Source organism: Leptosomus discolor, chromosome 15, assembly GCF_034619465.1.
Source record: "Leptosomus discolor isolate bLepDis1 chromosome 15, bLepDis1.hap2, whole genome shotgun sequence".
Taxonomy (NCBI): domain Eukaryota; kingdom Metazoa; phylum Chordata; class Aves; order Leptosomiformes; family Leptosomidae; genus Leptosomus; species Leptosomus discolor.
In genome coordinates, this window is record NC_141405.1 from 187,119 (window position 1) to 206,472 (window position 19,354).

General features: G+C 46.7%; 1 protein-coding gene across 2 annotated transcripts in view; it reads left to right on the forward strand.

The window, feature by feature from the left end:
- STX8 (syntaxin 8) overlaps positions 1–19,354 on the forward strand; it is a 107,174-nt gene that overhangs the window by 61,045 nt on the left and 26,775 nt on the right. For both annotated transcript variants that reach the window (XM_086473400.1, XM_086473401.1), the window contains exon 7: positions 6,073–6,174. In XM_086473400.1, the coding sequence (XP_086329526.1) occupies positions 6,073–6,174 (102 nt within the window). The remainder of the gene's footprint in view (positions 1–6,072; positions 6,175–19,354) is intronic.

Genomic DNA, 19,354 nt, shown 5'->3' on the forward strand with positions numbered 1-19,354 from the left:
GCAAGCCAAAAGCTGGTTATTCGCTTCAAGCTGATCAGGGATGTGTTTCAGCATAAAGGGCATCATCAAGGAGGTAAAACACTGAAGGTCCAGGCGTGCAGAGTGCTCTGGGATGTGCTGTTTTTATCATCTGGCGAATGGTTTTCCAGTGGAAACTGTTCCCTTGGAAAACTTGTGACCAGCTGTAGAAAGACTTGATGGCTGAGTTGACACAGAAGATGGGGCTGCCCGAGAAGTACGATTTCAAACCCATAGGAAGCGTTGTTAGAAATGTCAACAGAGAACTTGGGAATATGGGAAAGGCAGATGGTGGTCATGATAGAGGACCTGTGGTCTCTGTGTTGGGCAGCTTGGCAGGACTGCGGGCGAATCCAGTGCGGGAAGCTTGCAGCCTTGTTGAGGAGGAATAGAGGAGAAAAGCCAAAGGATCTGTTGGGATGCAGCAGACTGCTGCAGCACCTGGCTTGGGTTCAGCTCGGGGTTTGCTTTCCCATCCTGCGCGAGCCCTGAGCACAAGAGACCAGCTGTAGCATGATGTATGGCCATTTCCCGGAGAGATGACTTACGGCTCTAACGGGTGGGATTCCTGTCTCATGGGAGGCTCTGAAATTATCCATGCCGTGGCTGGAGAGAAGTAGAACCAGCTTTTTGCAGAAGGCATCGGTGTTTTTAGGAATTAAACCAGAACATTTCTGATTTTCATGACAGCGGCCAAATCTTTGGAGGAAAAAAGGATGTGAAGAATGAGCTTTTTTTCCAAGAAACTCCAAGGATTACATATAATTTCTTCTGCTCAATTTTTTATTGTCTGTCTTCTATTGCTGTCCTTTGCATAAATCGTTATTTTTCTAGGTATTAGCAGGTGTGATTTTAAAGATGTATATAAATACAGCCTTACCACTGCTACCACATTGTCGTTCCACAGCAATTTCAGGGAAGGTTTTTACGTTGTGGTAGTCACTTTTAGCACAGTCCTTCTGGACACACACACACACGCACGCCCGTGGGTGGACCCCAGAAATCAGTAGCAGCAACATGTGACGCTAGTGTGACTTACAATGCAGCCGTTTAGTTCAGATGTACTAAAAAGATTGACTTTCTCAACCTTTAATGTATCATTTGAGATTGCAAGGCCAGTATGATAGAGCAAAGGGGAAGGTGTTTATGATCCAAGGTTCAGACCAGTTGCTTCACTTTTCATTTTCCATTTCAATACAACTTTGGAAAAGAATATTTAACTCTTAGGTGCTCGCTTCTCTGAGTAGTCTTGTGCTGATCTGGGTCAATCGGTGTGTTCTTGATTCTTTAAATGTTGAGTGTAGGCACTGGTAGTGCTTCAACTTCCTGTGGCCAGTGAAGCAGTTCAATGAGCAATTTGGTTTAAATGCTTTGTGTCCAGCTGCCACTTAAATGCTTTAATTTTCTGGCTCTGACAGCTGATGCAGCAGCAAATTCAGATCTGATTAAATGATTTTTGTATCTGTTTTTATGGGCAAAAATAGGTTTTAAGTTTAGTGGAAAATACTAAGCAAAATGAAAATTTATTTGGTGTTTGTTTAAAAAAAAAAAAGACGAAACAGAAGGAACTTTTCCTCACTTTGCTCATGCTTTCTCCAGTAAACACCTCTCACCTCTCTCCTCCCCAGGAGGTAGAATTGATGATGGCACTGGAGAGGGCTGGCTGCCCCTATGGCTGCTGTTTCCAGCCTCTTCCATCTCTTCCACAGGGATGCTTCTTCCACCTCTTCCGATATGGACCCGTGCTTGGCCTGACTGCTCTGCATTGTGCCAAAACATGTGTTGCCTAAGATTGAAAACGGCTGCTGTGGGTTTTTCAGTCAAAAAAAAAAAAAAAATCAAATATTTCAGAATATATCAACCTGCATTTTTTCCTGTCATCTGCTTGCGTCTCTGTTTCCTCATTGCACATTTTCTTGTAAATCCCATGCATGGAATTCATCCCGATCCCTGAAGGGCTGCCTGTGCCCTCTCCAGTGCTGGCCCCATAGCCAGAGGAGCAAGGGCAGGACTGCAGATGGGCTTGTGTCCACAAAAAGGAGACCTTCCATGACTTGTGTCCTGGTTTAAGGTATGCACGTATTGATCTCAAATCTGGAAAGCCTGCTTTTGCTGTGTGATATATACCAGGCTTCTGAAGAAATCCTGCCCTTTTGAGGGCTCCAGCCCAAACTGTGTAGCTGTGATCACCAGGAAAAGTATCTGGATTTGTGGAGACGGGTTTGCATTTCCCTGCTGCAGCCCCTCAGGAATGAGGTGATGAGAAATGGTAGTGCCCACGCACCTGCCCCTGCCTTCGTACAGAAACCTGCTGCTTTGGTGCTCCGTGAGTTTGGCTGCCGTGTCTGCTGGTGAGCTCAGAGCCAATGCACCCGCCTGCTGATGGCTGTGTCCCCAGCAAAGGGACCCATCTGCAGGAATGAGCAAGGCTGCGACACTGGTTTTCAACCAGAAGTCCCTGCTGATAGAGCAGGTCCTGTCTGAGCTCATCTCCAACGGATGAACAGTCTTCAAATTTCTCCCACTTCAGCTGGGCTTAAATTACTCAAATTTTAATCCTAGGGTCATGCAGTAGGTTTTATCTTCTGCTTCAAGACCCTGCTTCACCAAAAGAAGACCTTGGCTAAATTCGTGTTACCGGTTTAAATGTGGTTTGCAGTGCAGTGTAACAGAAACGTCCTTTGTAAGGTCACTGGCAGCCCTTCAGCAGTCAGCCTGCTTTTCCCGTCTGCTCCCTCGCAACGGGAGAACCTCGCTCCTGCCCCTTTTCAGGTTTCTCTCTCTCTTTTTTTTTTTTTTTTTTTTAACTTTCTCCTTGCATAGTCAGGTAAATGAGAGGTGATAGAAAATTATCAGCTTGAGGGGCGAAAGGGGTTGCAGGTGAGTCATCTGTGAGAAGAGGTGGTCCTCGGGAGCACCATTCTTAGCCATGGAGTTAGTTTTCTCTGGCAGCAGCTCTGCCTACCTTAGAAATTCATTACTAGTTTTCAGTTCTGCCTTCTACAGCACGTGTTTCCGTTGGATTTGCTTTGCTTGATTGTGGGAAGAAATCCTGTAACTTACATGAAGGTCAAGAGCTGCTCTGAACCCGAGTGTCACCCCAACAGTGCGTTGATGGGGGTAGAGGGGTGAGTGTTTCTCTGCAGGCTGTTGGCAGTTGCAAGGGCGCTGGAGAACCTGCTGAGCTGGACTTCTGATTCAGCTGGTGATGGGGTGAGAACCTCTCCCCGTGCCAGCCCCAGCACAGCTGCGGAGGGGAGGACCCTGCTCAGACCTCGTGGTTGTGCCATGAGCGCCCCAACACTTCTGGTCTTACCTGCATGTTACATCAAAGGACTGAGCGTTGGGCTGTGTGCTTGGTGAAGTGGCTGTGTCAAGAGACATAAAGATAGGGAGAAACGCTTCTCCCAAGCTGCACAGTGCAGTTCCCTGGTTCAGGAATGGCTCCTGTTGGTTGGTCTGACAGGGGAATGGCTTGTGCAGGGGGATGGGAAAGGAGACGCTCTAGACATAATCCCAATTGCAACGCCTTGGGCTTTGACATGATGACAGAAAATTTTCCTGCTCGCATTTGTTCTCATTTAGCTACAGCTTGTTCACCAGGATGTTTTTCAAGGAGGGTCTGGTCAGTGTTGGCAAAGGAAAGTCTCTTATTTCCCAAGCATGCTTATCACTTTGTCCTTGACAACGATGGGAACTTTCGGCACTTTTTTTTCATTTAGAGGCAAACATGAGAAAGCCTGCCTTTGCAGGCAGCATTGTCCTGGTTTTCCTGTGTTCTGAATCACGCAAGACAGATAAAGTTTCCCCAAAATGTTGTTGGCTTTGCAGATGTTAGACCTGGGAAAGTTGGTTGGGAGTGGGAGGGGAAATAATATCTGAACTATGAACCGAACAAATCTTGCAGTTCAAATAAAGTACCTGCCATCACTTAGGGAAATGTGTTTTATTGTAGGATGAACAATAAAATCTCAAGTATTATAAGCAACTTCACAAATACGTGAGTTTGTGCCTGGAATAGGACAGTATTGGTGGGGTGATGCTGCTTAACCACAGGAGTGGTGAATGGTTTAGATCTATAGGATAAAAGGGAGGCTGCACAGAGGCAGTTGATGTTTGTCCTCTGCCCTCCCTTCCTGTGAATACTTAGATGGTTTAGGCTGAGGGACATGAATCAGGAGCTCATGTTTTAAGATGTGTATTTTCCAAGTGCAAAATTTTTTTAGATGCTGGTATCATTTTGAATAAGGATTTGCTGGAGATGATGGGCTGCTTGTGGGGCAGACTTAAAAAGAATGCATCAGAAGGATGGTGCTTAAATCTCCCGACTCTCAGGAGAGTAAAACCTCTGTGCTACGTATGCCTTTGAAAATTTCCTTTGTGTCTTCAGAGCTTTGATTAGTTTATATCTATTTATATATATGTATATGATTTTTACATATGTATAATCAAACTGGTTTTATTTCCTTATCTGGAGCAATGTTTGTTACTTGGTAAGCTTTGAGGACATAAGCACCCTGCATAGCTAACATCTTTTGCTGTGGGAAGGTGAATTTTGGAGGAATCTGTTCCCTTTCAAGCGCTGGTGCAGAAGCGATGGCCAGCAGAGGTGTGCAGGTGTTCTTGAGAAGCTGCAAGAACTAATGTCACACATTGGCACCACCTCGCTAGCACAAAGTTTTCTTCTAGTTTGGGACGTACAAGGAATGCTTTCTGTAGTGTCATCCCCTTTTTCCTAGGTATTTGGGAAATCTCTTGTTCGAAGGAATACAGTCAAAACAGTACAGGTTGGTAAGGGCCCTGTCCTGTTGATGGGACTTGTTTTCCTTATCCCTCAGCCAGTGTGCATACAGGGTTATGATGCATAAAAATGACCAGAACATTAGTATATCTTGCTAACCAAACACAGGCTGCTCTGACTGCTGCTTTTGCAAACCTGGACGTCTCAGCAGCGCTGTGGTGCTGTGCTACGATTTTCCAGGCTACAAACGAGTCGAGAGCGCGGTGCCCGCCAGCTGCCATGGCTGCTGTCCCGACCTGATCTCAAAAGGCAGACTAGATTTATTAAGACAGTGATCAATAGTGGGAAAAGTGCTAGAGGTGGAACCAGAGCAAGATGCTTTGCAATAGCATTCAGGTTTTGGCTGCTGTTCTCCTCCTGATTTATCATGCACAAAAAAAGCCATTTCTACCTGCAGAGTAGAAAGCAAATCAAACACGTGTATTCATACACCCAGCAAGAAGCACTGGCTGTGTATTTCAAGAAAACTAGAGCGTAACAGTCAGCAAGAAGGAAATTTGGTGCCTGAGTGTGGCTTTTAATTTCCAGTGTTTAAAAAAAACCCAACCCAGCAACCAGTCTTGGTGTAAGCTTTGTACCTGGTCTGATTTCCTTGACAAAAATAAAGTCATCAGTTGTGTGAGGTTGAGGATGGGTTGACCTGAAATTTCCATTTCCCCTCTATTAAAAACAGAAGTAGGAGAAATTTTGCTCGCTTTCCTTTTCCCAGAGGGCCATTTGGGCTGCAGGCAGAGCTCCCATCCGTCCGTCTTGGTAATTGAACCAAGGCGGGACTTTGACCATGTCCTCCATCGTTCCTTGGTCGGGACCACACCGAATGCTCTCCAAAGCATTTATGAAGACAGTGATTCTGAATGTGTGTAAGTGCCCCTGGAATGGCCAAGTGTTGAGACGCTCTGTTCCAGGGACTGAAATTTCAGATTTCCTATAGCATATGAACTAATTCTCTTACTTTGGCTAGTGTTTTGTGGCTGCCATCGTCTCCTACTCTGTGGCTACCTAGGCTGATCTTGCTGTTTCAGGCTCTATTTTTTCCCTCCACTCTTGCAGCGGAGGACTGCGCTGAAGCTGATGGCTCTGCGTAGTATTTCCCAGGATTTGGACCTTCCAGTGCATGTGTATCCCTGGTCTGTCATACTGGCAAATGAAAGGTTGCAGCTGGTTTCCATTTTGGAGCCTCCAACAAACGTGTGCTTCTTGAGCAGTGGTGCTGTGGCGCTCAGAGATTAATGCTCGTGTTTGTCTTTCCCCAGAGATCATCGATGACCTCACTAACCTGGTGGAGAACACGGACGACAAGCTTCGCAACCAGACGCGGCATGTGAAGATGGTGGATAAGAAATCAACGTCCTGTGGTAGGAAATGGCTTGAGCACAAATCCTGCCCTGTTGTTAACTGATGAGAAACCAGTCTAGCGCTCAGAGGCTGTGTGCAACGTGCTTCCCCTGAGGACAGCTTCTTTTAAAAGCTGTCCCCCCGCCTTTCCAAACTCAAACGTGCCCTTGGCTGCTGTTGCGGGCTTGACTCGCAGCACATGCTGTGTGTTGATACAGTTAACTTCCTTAAGCCATTTGACTCCAGTGTTGCACAATATTCTGATTGGAAATTGTAAAACTGTATGAAAGGAGTGCGGTACATGTTAATGAGGTTTAAAAAACTTGCTAGCTACCAGCTCGCACAAACCGGTCACAGTGGGGAGTGATGCTGCAGGGACACTTCTGGTGGGGTTCTGCAGGAATGTGTTCCCAACCAAGTGGCATTCACAGCCTGCCAGACATGAAATCCTTGCTGGTGACTCTGCAAGCTACATGCAAGCTGGTGAAGCTAAATTGGACTCTCTTCTCATATAGCTGAAGCGAGGTTATACATCTCAAGAGAGTGAATGCAGGTTTCCTCTGTAGGATGAAGAGCTGGGGGTTTTGATAGCAGTGACTTTGGGAGGATGCTGTGGGTGATGGCAGCAAATGTCTTTATCTTGGGAGGATGAGCAACACTGAGGCGTGACTAGGGGAGGATGTCCATGGGGAGGTGGTGGTAGGGAGACACTTCTGGAAATAGCATCTCCACTTTTGATGTCCATGATTTCTTTTTGTCACACTAGAGGACTCAAAATGCTAATAACTTACGCTTTGTAGAAATTTGACTTGTAGCCAGAAGTTAATGAAATTTGGCTTATGTAGTTGAGAGCTGACTTGGCCACGTATCTGGGTGGAGAAGAGGTTTCTGGCTGGTGGGGAGCTTTTCTTCTGTAGAGTGATGATCTAGCTGCAAAAGTGAGCTCTGACTGGCAATGAGATAATTTTCAAGTGCTTTGAGGATATTTTAGTTCTCCATCAGTGATAACTTTTTGAAATCTTGGTTGATGTAGGTTGATGAAAATCTGTGGCTTCTTCTGGAGGTTGAAGTTGACTTGTCAGGCATTTGCCTACAATTTCTCTTGTACCAACTACAGATAGAATGAAAGGCGTCACTTCAGAGTTCATGACTGATTGTTTTATTTTAGATCTTTAATGTTGATGCAGGATGGATTTAATGTAATAGTAGTTGCACCTGAATGATGCTGAGTACCCCTGTGTGCCTTTGGAGTCTCTCCTTAATTTCTGTGGTTTCATTTTCTGCACGAGTAGAGGGGTGCACGATGTGGAATGCCATTTCATACGGGACAGTGCTCCCTCCTTAGGTATTTCTCCCCCTTTTTTAGGTTCCTCATGCGAGTGCACCCTCTGACAGTGTTGCTGGATAATGAGCCTGTCTCTTTAATTCTGAAGCCCATGTTGACTGTGCTGGGGAATTTGAGAGGAGGAGGAGGATGGGAGAGGCGAAGGCTGGGAGGATCCTGGACTGGATTCCTTGGGGGTGACCTCTCTCACCCTTTCCACATTGAAAAACATTTTTCTGCACGGGGTGGTGAGAAGTACTGCCTCTCGGTGCCTCTTCCCTCTGCTCCAATAGGTCTTCCTGTGTTTGCATAACAATTTGGGCATATGTAAACACTATATTGCCTCAGATAAATGTTTTATTCTGCCTAAGCACGAGTTTTAGAACAATAATGCTGCAAGACACAGGCTTTAATGGCATTCTTCCCAACCGTCTTCCACCCTCGTCCCTGGCGCTGAAAGTTAACTTGTGTATTAAGATCAGACAAACCCTCCGCATACGCACAATTATTCCTTGAACAAAGCCAAGCAGCGGGAAAAGTGGCACCTGCTAGGTAATTTTTTTCAAATTGCCTTTCCCCCCTCCAACATTTCATTTGAATTGATAAAATCTTTAACAAGTTGTCGTGTTACTTTGGATTTAAACTGGGGTGAAGTGCTCAGTCTTCCCCCTTGCCCTCCCCTTCCTTCCCCAGGACGCAGACGTTTGCTTGGACCCAGTCTCTGCACTATTCCAGAATGTGCCTGTTTCCATGTTTGTGCTTCATTTTTGAAATCATAATGTCTTTTTCTTTTTCTGATGAGTGCCTGTGCTGGAGCCACTGGCTGTGGACACAAGCAGAGCAGGCTGGCGTGAGTAGTGGAATAATCACCCTTTTACAAGCAGGAATGTAACGCATTAATGGGTGTGTCTTTGTTAGCAGCCAGTGTAATAACAAAATCAAAGTATTGCTGATGAAATCCAACTTTAATCAATATTTCAACATCTTGCTCTCATGCAAACATCGTTTCAAGCTTTGGAGGCTGTTTCCAACCACCAGGGTGATGGATGCCGCGGCCGGCCGGCCCTCGGTGCTACCTGCTCGGCCCAGGCGTCGCTGGGTGCAGAAGCGCTGCAGCGAGCAGCGTCCGCACCTCAGGCCGTGCTCTAATCCTGGCAGAATTTCACGTTGTTTTGGGTGGGTTGTTTCATTTGCAGCTTATTTTCAATGCCATTTCTCTTGCTGAGTCAAGAGCTGTTGACAATCCCACCCCTTGCTTCTGCCCAGCGGAGGCTGCCCTGGTTGGAGCCCGTCTCCCTTGGTGGCCTCAGGCAGCCCCACACTGGTGTCAGTGGGAACTCCCAGGGATTGCAGCGGAAGAATAATCATGGGATATACTCGTCTGCTGCATTTATGAAATTATTGTTGAAAATCATCAGTCATCTGCAGGCAAATGTTTGCACACTACTTGGCATTGTTTTCTTTCTTTTCAGCCTGGGCCGGGCAGTTAGGAGGGCTGTTAGGACGTATGTATTTCTTAGATTTCAGAAATTCACGTTGAGCTTTCACCAAAATGGACATGCAAATCATTAATCAAATGTTAGGCTGCCTTTACCAAATTTGCTACAGGAATGCCTGCGTGCACAGTCCTGACTCTTCAGTTTTACTGCTGCTTCTTGGGTTGGTTTGTCCCCACTCTCTCCCAATTTGCATAAAAGTCCTCTAAAGGTATGCAAAGTAACACTCATTATCCACTTCTCACTAACTTTTTTATTAGCAACTTTAGCCCTCAAAGTGTCCACTTAAGAACTGCATTTAAAAATAAGCAAAGAAATTAAAGTATAATTAAGGTTGAGATGCTGGGAGGGATGTCGTGGTTTAACTCCAGCCAGTAACTAAGCACCACACAGCTGCTCGCTTACTCCCCGCTGGTGGCATGGAGGGAAGAGAATTGGAAGGGCAAAAGTGAGAGAACTTGTGGGTTCAGATAAGTTTAATAATAATAATAATAATAATAATTTAATGAAAAGGAAAATAATAAAGAGAAATAACACCCAAGAAAGACAAGTGATGCGAATGAGACCAGTTGCTCACCACCAACCGACCGATGCCCAGCCAGTCCCCAAGCAGCGGCTCCCGGCCAACCCCCCCCCTCATTTTACTGCCGAGCATGATGTCATATGGTGTGGGACATCCCTTTGGGCAGTCAGGGTCAGCTGTCCCAGCTGTGTCCCCTTCCAACTCCCTGTGCACCCCCAGCCCACTCGCTGGTGGGGTGGTGTGAGGAACAGAAAAGACCTTGAGTCTGTCAAAGCAGAGCAATAACCAAACCATCTCTGAATTATCAACACTCTTCCCAGCACAAATCCCAAACACAGCCCCATACCAGCTGCTCTGAGGAAGAATAACTTCACCCCAGTGAAAACGAGCACGGGGTGGGGGAAACAGATTTGCCCCAATCCAACCCTTGAGCTGGAACAACCTGATGATATGGCAAATGCTGCAATACTTTAGTGATGCAATACTTAGGATTATTTTTGGTTATCCTGGGTAGAGATAGCCTACTGTGATCCCAATCCATTCCATTTCCAATTGGAAAAAATGTCCGCATTTTCCAAACGTTTTGAAAATCTCCAATTTTGGGGAAAAAAAAAAAAAATAGAGGAAAATGGCTGCCCTGAGATGAGTGCTGCTGTCAGACTCTGAGCAGCCCTGTCATGTGAGTTGACTGCGCAGCTCCCGTGGGGTTTTTAACCCTCTCTTGCCCTGAGTGGGCTCAGCTCATCCCTTGGTGTCCTCAGCGCCTGTCCTGAGAGCAGCCTGCCAGCGTCAAACCTTCCCCTGCGCTTGCAGCCCCCAGGCTTCAGCAGCTGAGGCACGGGCTGTCCCACCGCATTGGGTCCCCAAGGGCTCGGGGTGCAGTGCCTCGCTTTGGGACATTTCCAGTAAGTAGGTGCAGGTTTTGTGGGGGTCCCAAGATGCGGCTGCTCAGCACGTGTGGGTTGGTTTTATTTCTGTTTGTCATCAGGGTCAAGCATTTAGTATTAGCCAGGAGTCTGCAAAGAGTCCATGGTTCTTTCGCCCTGCCCATGGGTTGCAGCTGGCCTCAGCATAAAGGAGAAAGTCTGTCGTCATCCACACTACAGCCTGGCTTACCTGGGTGGTGCTTTTGGGTAACTTTCCCCCCATCCTTGAGTTTTGTAAATGATTTTTCTTTTACCTAAAGACATAATCAGGCAGCTTCCAGCAGAGACAATGGTTAAACCAGGCTTTCTTTGTGATAAGAGCAGCCTGAAGTGTCTGAACAAGGTACGGGGATTTTAGTAACATGGGACACAGCTGGGAGCCTGGTGATCAGATGTGATGTATGTGGAGGTGGTTGCAGCCAAGCTGTGCAACGCATGGAGTCAGAAATGTTCTTCAGGTCCTGCTAAACTACACCGTGAACTGGAGAGGGGATCTGGGGGATCAGTGTGGTCCTACTCCTGATCCTACCCAAGTCACTCTTTTTGGTGGCCCTCCCGTAGCCGAGGAGAAAGGCTGGTTTCCTAGGGAAGCAGCAGAGAAGATTATGACTTTGTCATAGTAAAAACAAGCAAAAAAGAGCAAACTCGTATTTCTGACAGACTTACCCATCCCCTTCCAAGCAGCGGGAGGGAAGCAGATGATGTCTCTGCAGTTATCACTGTGTGCATCCCTCTAACTTTTCAGATAAATGAGGAAAACAAGAAGCAACCACAGAGTATACCCTGCTGGGCCAATATCTGCCTCCTGTAAAATAATATACAATTGCAAAGTGGCGGCTGAGTAATTTTTTTCCATCTTTTATTTTCTCCTATTCCACAAGATGGCATTGCAATCTAACTACCTTCCTCCGGCCCCAGGTAGATGCTCTCATCTCCGCTTTCCCTTCTCGTGGAGGTTTTTGGAGATGCCGAAAGCAGGGTGTAACTACCATAAAGTTAGTCGGTACCAGGTAGGCTTGTTTTATCTTAGCAAATTGCCAAAATACCTTCATTAGAGACAGAGCTTTGCCAAACTATTAATTGGAGTTTTCAGAAGGTTTAATTTGAGTATCCAAGAGTAGCTTGGGTTATATAAGGTTCCTCTAGAAAATAATGATTCATGCACTCTGGGGCCTTTTGGTGCCAGATCCTACTATCGCTCTGTTCTAAGTTATGGTTATTTTTGCCATGGATTTAATTTGTTTTATAAATTATGGATGGAAGTTACTCAGGTTTGTTCCTCTGACGTACACTCTGTATTTAGATGAGCAAGTCCCCATCCATTAGGTTTTTTTTTTTCTCAGTGGAATGGAGAAGCTGGTGCAGTGTGCCATTAAATCAACCTTTCCTGCAATCTGACTCTTGGAGAAGTTACACTGATATTCCTCCCCGGTGCTGCTCTGACAACTGCACTGGCTCTGAGTCACCTGTCTGTGCTTCTATGGGATGAGTTTTCTTGGCCTGGCAAGTTATATATTTTCCGGATTTTTATACTATTTTTTTTCCTTCATTCAGTTTATTCCATTTTAACCAATTACATGTTGAAAAGTTTGTTCTGAGCTGTCACCCCTGTGAGAAAGCTTTGAAAAGAAACTTTAGCAGAAGAACAATGAATCTGGTGGTTAAATTGGGCTCGTTGCTGGTGTCTTCACTGGTCGCTGGTGTCTTCCATCCTCCCAGGAGCAGGGCAGCACAGGGAGGTGGCCATGGGGCAGCTGTTGGTGATGGAACAGAAGATGTGTTTCGTGTGGGCTCTTCTGTCTCCTTGTTCCGCTCTGCTGCAGCCCTTGCTTGCTGCCAGCCAGCCTGCCAGGGCGTACCAGGAGTCCAACAGATCTTGCTGCAGGATTTAGCTTTCCACTAGTCTTGCTACCTTGTGCATCATCCTCCCTTGTGCTGCAGTTCTTGTCTGAGCTCCCTGAAGTGTTTTCTTCCTCTCGTGCAGCTTGTTCTCCTTCACCGTGAGGGCGCAGGTTAGCTGCACCCAGGGGAAGCAGAGGTCTGCAGGAGATGAGACTGGTTTTGGGAGAAACCGATGGGTTTGCAGCCCTGTTGTGCATGTGCAGCCGTGCTCTTCCTCCCACCTTGCCCCACTGACTTCTGAACCCCCTGGCTAATTGAAGCTGAAATTAGTTGAAGGTAGAGGTCGCGAAGATAAGGAGTTACTACCAGCTTACTTGGGCATCTGTCCTCATTAGAGAGACCCAATTAAGGGCCCTGTTGGGGGGAGAAGGCAGGGTGAGCTCAAGTCTCATTAGACACCAGAGAAGCCTCAAAGCAGGTTACCTGAGGGACGTAGCGAAGTCTCAAAGCAGGTTAGCTGAGGGGTGTAGCAGGAAATGGGGCTTCATTAATTACCTTAACAGAACAACTTTTAAACCAACTGGTCCAGTAATTTTGGCACGTTGCTAATCTGAGACTTCTGGTTCATTTGTTCTCTTGCCATCTTGTTTCCCCATAATATGAAACACTTTTCCTTGGCTTCGTTAGCTCTGAGCCTCCGAGGAGCAGGTGAGGAGCTCACAGGAAGACTGTGAAGAAACATCCCAAAGTGTGCTTTCTGATTCAGCAAATGGACTGACACAAAATCAGCCGTGGTGCTGAGACGGTGCCGTTACTGCTGGCATGTGCCTGGCAGCCTGATTCGTGCTCCCCCAGTGCCTTTGTACCCTCCAGCCAGCTCGTGGCCTCTCTGTGCCTCCTCCTCCTCACATACGCTGTGTTCACAACTTGAGTATTTGGCTTAATCTTGCTCGTGCTGAGGTGTTGAAATGGATTCAACTGATAAAAGAGGATGGACCTAAGCAGTCACAAAGGTTTGTTGGGTTTTTTTTTAAACGGTGTTTACTGGTGGTGTCAGCTCTGTGTGTGTTTAGCAGAAAAGGACGGGAAGAGCCTTCTGGGTCATAGGATCCCTTCAAGAGAAATTTCTGAGAACAAGCTTGTTTTTTCCCCCCCATTACTCCTATTGGAAGGCTGCAATGGTCATAAACTTATTTCCAGCCTAGGCTTGTCAGGGATGCTTCGTGTTGCCCACGTTCAGCCCTTGTTCTGATGTCTTGAATAGTTCTTTCCCCTGTTTTATTTTACTCCCCCACGTGTGTGTCTAAGAGATCACTGTGTTCCCTCCCAGCTTTTGTTTTGTGGGGCTGAACAAGCGTCTTTACATCTTAATCTCCTAAATTAATGTCTGTTTTCTGATAAGCCCTTTTTTACACTTCTTCTTACTTAAACTTTTTGGTTTTTTAACCATGAGAACTGACCTCAGCATCCCTGGAGCCTTCTCGCGATGGCCTACCTACCGGCTCTAGCACTCCTCTGGCTGCTGGAAATATTTCAATTCCAGCATGTTGGTGCTTCAGTCAATTTTGTATTGAGCTGTTTGCTTGGGCCTTTCTTACTCTTGAACATTTTCCACCTGAGTTCATTTTCTTTCTAGCTCATAGCAAAAATGATTGTCCCAAGTACGTGGCTTCCTGTTTCATCCCACAGAATTTCAGCCTTCCTCCATTCGTCTTCAGAGTTACCCATTTTTTTTCCTGTATGCTGTCCCAGCTTTCCTCTGTGCTGATGCTGCTTTCCAACTTTGTGTCATCAGCAAATTTCATTAGCACACTTACTTTTTGTGCCAAGGTCATTAATAAAAATATTTAATAAGATCAGCCTCCTGACCATTCCTTGAGGAGCTCTGCTGGTGACCTCCATCCATTCTGATCCTTCTTTCAATGCTGTTTCGCCTTTCACCAGTTTCCTGGCCTTACAGTTCTGCTAATCCCCATCTTTTTCATTTAATAATTTCCCACATGGCACTGTATCACATGCTTTGCTGAAGTCTTCATGGATGGGATCTATCACGCTTCCTTTGTCTAGAAAATTCATTATCTTATTGGGCTAACCTGATTAGCTCTGTTTGATCTGATTTCCCTTCAGTATAGTCCCATTGTTTTCTACCCTGTTTACCGTTTAGTTTCATGGTCTAATTTGTCTTTCCTCAGTTTGCTCTAGAGCCTCCATCCTGCCAAGGTTAATCGGACAGGCTCGTGGTTGCTCACATCACTTTCTCCCTTCCACGGTGCGGTTGTGCGGATGCTGCGGTTCCTCTCTGGTGCTGGACAGGCGGCCACAGCTCAGTCCACTTAGTTTTGGGATACGTGTCCCAGATAATGTTCAGTTTGAAGGGAAAGACCTGGAGCTCTGTGTGCATCAGTCCTCCTGGCTTCATTAACCTGCTTGCTTCATTCAATGACAGTTCGCCCTGTGGCACTGAGACCCCCCAGAACTACTGCAGCCTTCTCCATCCTCCCACCAAGCCCTGAGTTGGTGGATTCAACCAGTGATCACTTGGCTGGGGCTTCTGCCCCTGTGCCACCTCTTCCCGCGTGCATTTTTCTGGCTGTGGTAACCCTCAGAGTATCTCCCTGGGTAACTTTGGCAGATAGAAGCACAACTGAAATGGTTCACTTCAGCCTGCACAGCAGGTAGAGTATAAATAATGGATGAAGGGCAGTCACAAACTGATCAGCATAAAACGAGGTGGGGAAAAATGACTTAGCTGAGATGTACGAGGGGTTTGCTTTCCAAGTGGGCTGTTGATGTGTGGGCCTCAAGGCTGCAAAATGATCGGCTGTTCCATAGCTGAGCCCTAAATGCAAGGACACCCCAAATGATGGTAGAGGGGGCTGGAGAGTGGCATTGCTGGGACTCGGTGGTGAGACAGAAGTCAGGCATGGGTTCAAGTCTGAAGCTCTGAAATGGCATCCCTCCCCATTAGGAGACAGAGTAAGGGGAGGGGGGGCATGGATAGGAGAGCGAAAGGCAGTAGACATCTTCTTAATTACATTTGCATATGCAGCTGTTCAAACAGACTGAACTTCATCAATGCTTGTTCATACCTATCAGGAGATTTAGAGCAGCTGCTGTCAACCCATGTAGCAGGATTGTACAAATCTGGTGGTAAAATAAGCCCCTGGGCACCCCGCTCACCCAAGCTGTCCATCACTCCAAAAGGGCAAGCAATTAGTTGTGTTTGAATATTGAAAAAAATTAGAATTGTCTGTAATATCCAAAGGCGACTGCTTACAGCTTGGTTTCCAAGGATACATGTTGCAGAATTAAATCATTAATTTATATTTCTGAAAATGGTGCTGAAATGTGTTAATTTGTACATTACCGAAGAGGCTCAAACTTGTTTCCTTCTGCCTTTTCTTTCCTAACATGCTCAATGACAAAATAATTGCTCTACCCGATCTGGAGTTGAAATACAACGGTGTTCTGGCTTGGGGATTTCATGCCATGTTAAAACTAAGTTCAGGGGGAAATTATCTGGGTTTACTTTGTATTAGTTCTTACAACTTTGAAATTCTGCCTTAATCTTTGGCTCCAAAATACCCAAGCAAGCCATTTCTGGCCTCTCTTGGTCTTGTTACCCTAAATCCACCCCAACTAAGATGCTGTCCTGAGCACAAGGCTGCTGCAAGCACAGTGCCCAGGCAGAGAGAGGGTCTAGCATCTGGAATCCTGCTTCACAGGCCCCGGGCGCTCGAGGGACACAACAATACACAGAGGATGTGGTCAATGGAGAAACTAGTTTGCGAGGGACCAAGTGGTTGTGGTGTTTCTTCAGGGCTTTCTGAGATGCACAGAGGATGTTGATCCCACCAGAAACTGTGGAGATAAATCAACACGGGCTGTGATCTCAGATCTTTCTTGCTTTGCAAAAGTACAGTAGGATTCCTGCAATCATGCTTACTCTGGCTGGAGGAAAAGTGTCCTTGGGCAAATGGGAAGAGGTATAAGATAACCCTGCCCTTGAGGGGCTGGCTTGTCAGGTCTGATGGGGGATGGCCAGAGTCTCTGGTGTTACTTTAAAAAAAGTGTTTACTTAGGGTGAAAATCAAGTATGTTCATGCAGCATTCGTCTTGAAGCATTCAAACAGCAGGAGTTATGCTTCCAGCAGGAGTGTTAATGAAAGCATGGTGCACATCTGGGATCGGTGGTTTCGTGTTGGGAAAGCGTATGGGAGACGTGCATTGGTCATGCCAACAGGCTGCCTCTGCAAGAACAGTTGCAACTGGAGAGTGTTGGTGCTCCAGCGCCGTGTTTGGTGCTGCTGAAGGCAGCTCAGCCTCGTGTTGGAGCTCTGGGCTTGGGTGGGAAAAGCCCCACGGAGATTTTCAGAAGCACCCGCAAGGAGCCAGGTTTGGGCTGGTGGGCGGGCGCTGGAGGGTGCTGCTTCACACAGTGAGGTGGAGCTGCAGTTGCTGGTGGGCACTATCCTGCCACCTTCCCCAAGTGGCACCTCACACTCGTGTCCCCGGGGCGAGCTGCAGAGCAGATGGAGCTTCCCACGGCATCGGTCTGCAGGAGCAACTTGTGCTGTTGCTGTGGGGTCGCCAGACGCAGCGCAGAGGAGGGCGGTGGGTTACCGTCCCCTTTGATACCAACTTCCTAGCAGAGAGTGAGGTGCAGTCTGAAGGGAGCACCCATAGCCTCCCAGCCTCCTGCAAGGACTCCAGGGGAAAAGCTTCTTAAGTGACTTAAGCTGATGAAAGACTGTACAGCTGTGGAAAGGGCAGTTTTGTGCCTGGCAACGATGAGCTGGGTTGGACTCGCTGCCACGAGCTGGTCCAAGAGTATGTGCTGCCTCTGGAAGGTGCTTCACCACCCTCCTTTTGGTGGAACGTGCAATTGCAGCCTAATTTGCTTCTCCAAACTCCCAACCATGTGAAGTGGGTGTTTAAGTCATAAGCTTAATAAACCAGCCCTCAGTTTTAAAACTGTATTTAAATGTAGGTTTTGCAGATTACAAACTGGGACCTTGGCATCACTCCGACGCAGCTTGAAGGTGTGAGTGCAGCCCTGGTGAACGTAGCCTTGAAGGTAGCTTTAGCGTGGGCTAGCTGTCTGCTTGCCCAAGGCTTCAGGTAGGTTTTTGCATCCTTTGCTCGGCACGCTGCCGGCTGTCACACAGAGGAGATACAGGGCTCACGTTGATGCTGGTGTATTGGTGTTGGATCTAGGGTTTGCAGTGACTGCTAAACCTTTGCAGTGAAAGCAGAGATGTGTCACTAGAGCCTCACGCTTTGCAAACCAAGCTGGACATTGGTGGCAGGAGCACTTTACTGCGCTCAGATCTGCAGCAGCAAAGTGGGATTCACTGTTTCAATATACAACCTGTCTGCTTCAGAAGTCATTTTTTGGTTTGAGGTGGAAGGAGGGAAGGGGTTTGTTTCCGCTGCAGGATGATTAGCTTGTGCTAGTGACTTTGCTATGAAATTCTGGTGAGTACTGGGATTTGCAGGTGAGTTGCAGGTGTGAGCTTGTGCCTCGTGTGGCTTTTGATGCGTTATGGTTGTCTTGTACCACATCCCTACTTGGACTGTAACACACAGTAGCTACTATGTAATACTTGTGTGTGTATATATATATATATTAAAAAAAAAATAATGCACCAGAACATTGCCTTTTTGGCAAGGAAAACAGTGCCACTAGCTCTGTTTCAGTGGAAACTTCATTTTCCAAGCCATGCTTTCTACAACCGTCTGGTTATTATGTTTATCTGTGAGATGCGTTGGGAAGTGTAAAACTTGCCTCTAATTTGCTGCAGTAGCCTTTTGCAGGAGGTGCTGTAGGCTTGCAAATCACCCTTTATTGTTGTCCCTGGGTCATTGTCTGCCTGATAATTTAATTATGTTTATCACTGTGGTTCTTGGAGATCGGCTAAGAAGCGAGCAGTGCAAGGTGTCCCGTGCACTCTCCTTCCAACACTCCTCTATAAACATTTTCCCCTTGATGCTTTCTTTTGTCAGAAGCCTGAAAGAATACGTGTATTTTAAGCTTCTTTTTACTGCCATAGATGGACGGTTTTACATGATACAGACAGTGCCTGCTGTGATTTTTATGGCCTATAGTTTTCTGAGCAAATGGTTTTGCTCACAAGTTGGCTCAGCTAAAATGACCTTCTCTTGTTCATTAACTGTCTGCTGAAAAATATGCGTGCGGTGGTAGTTATAGAGCCTTGATTGGGGTTATTTTAGGTGGTGTGGGGAGGTCTGTTCCTTTCCTTCCCTCCTCATTATCAAGCAGAAGCGACTGCTTAGGGCCTGGTTTATTTACCTAATAAACTGCCTCTTGTATCGTCTAGGAAATGCTCACATTTTTCAGCCAAGAAATCCTAGTAACAGGCAAACAGAGGTCTAGCAGTCAGGTCTGGAGAAACAACAAAATGAAGGTCAGCTAATATTGCTGTTATTCTCTTTCCCGGTGGCCATGACAGCAGGGGTGGTTTATTTGAAGATCCCAGACTCGGAGTCATTGCTCGCATTGTTGGTCCCTTGAGCATTGGAGGCTGTGCCAACACTTCGGGATATTAATGTATTCTACAGATCAGTGAATGAAGAATTCCTCCGCACTCTTTTCTTTTAAAAAAAAAAAAGAAAAAGAAAAAAAAGAAAAAAAATCCTCTTCTCTCCCCTTCCCCCCTTCTCCCCGCACTTTGTTTGCAGTGGCTTTGTCTGCGGGATGTTGCTGGGCATTTCTAATGAGAAGGGGAAGAATTGCAGCGATGGGGGCCGGGGCGGTGGGCATGGTTCCCCGCTTCCAGCACCGTCGATGAAGCTGGTACAAGGCGCTCAGGTGCGTTGCAGCTCTCACACTGGCAGGGTTTGGGCATGCAAATATCCAAGGAGGGGGAAGGGAAAAGGCTCATTTTAGGCATGTAAAACTCAGTGATTTGCTTCTTCCGAGGAGCAAATCCTACCCCGTCACCCCCCGCCTGGGATGCGATGCCTCAGTGCTTCTTTAGTATTCATCCCAGCTCCGTGGCCGCAGCCATCTCCCAGCCCACCCCAAGCAGCTGCTCAAAGGGACAAAATTAAAGCAATTCCTGCTCC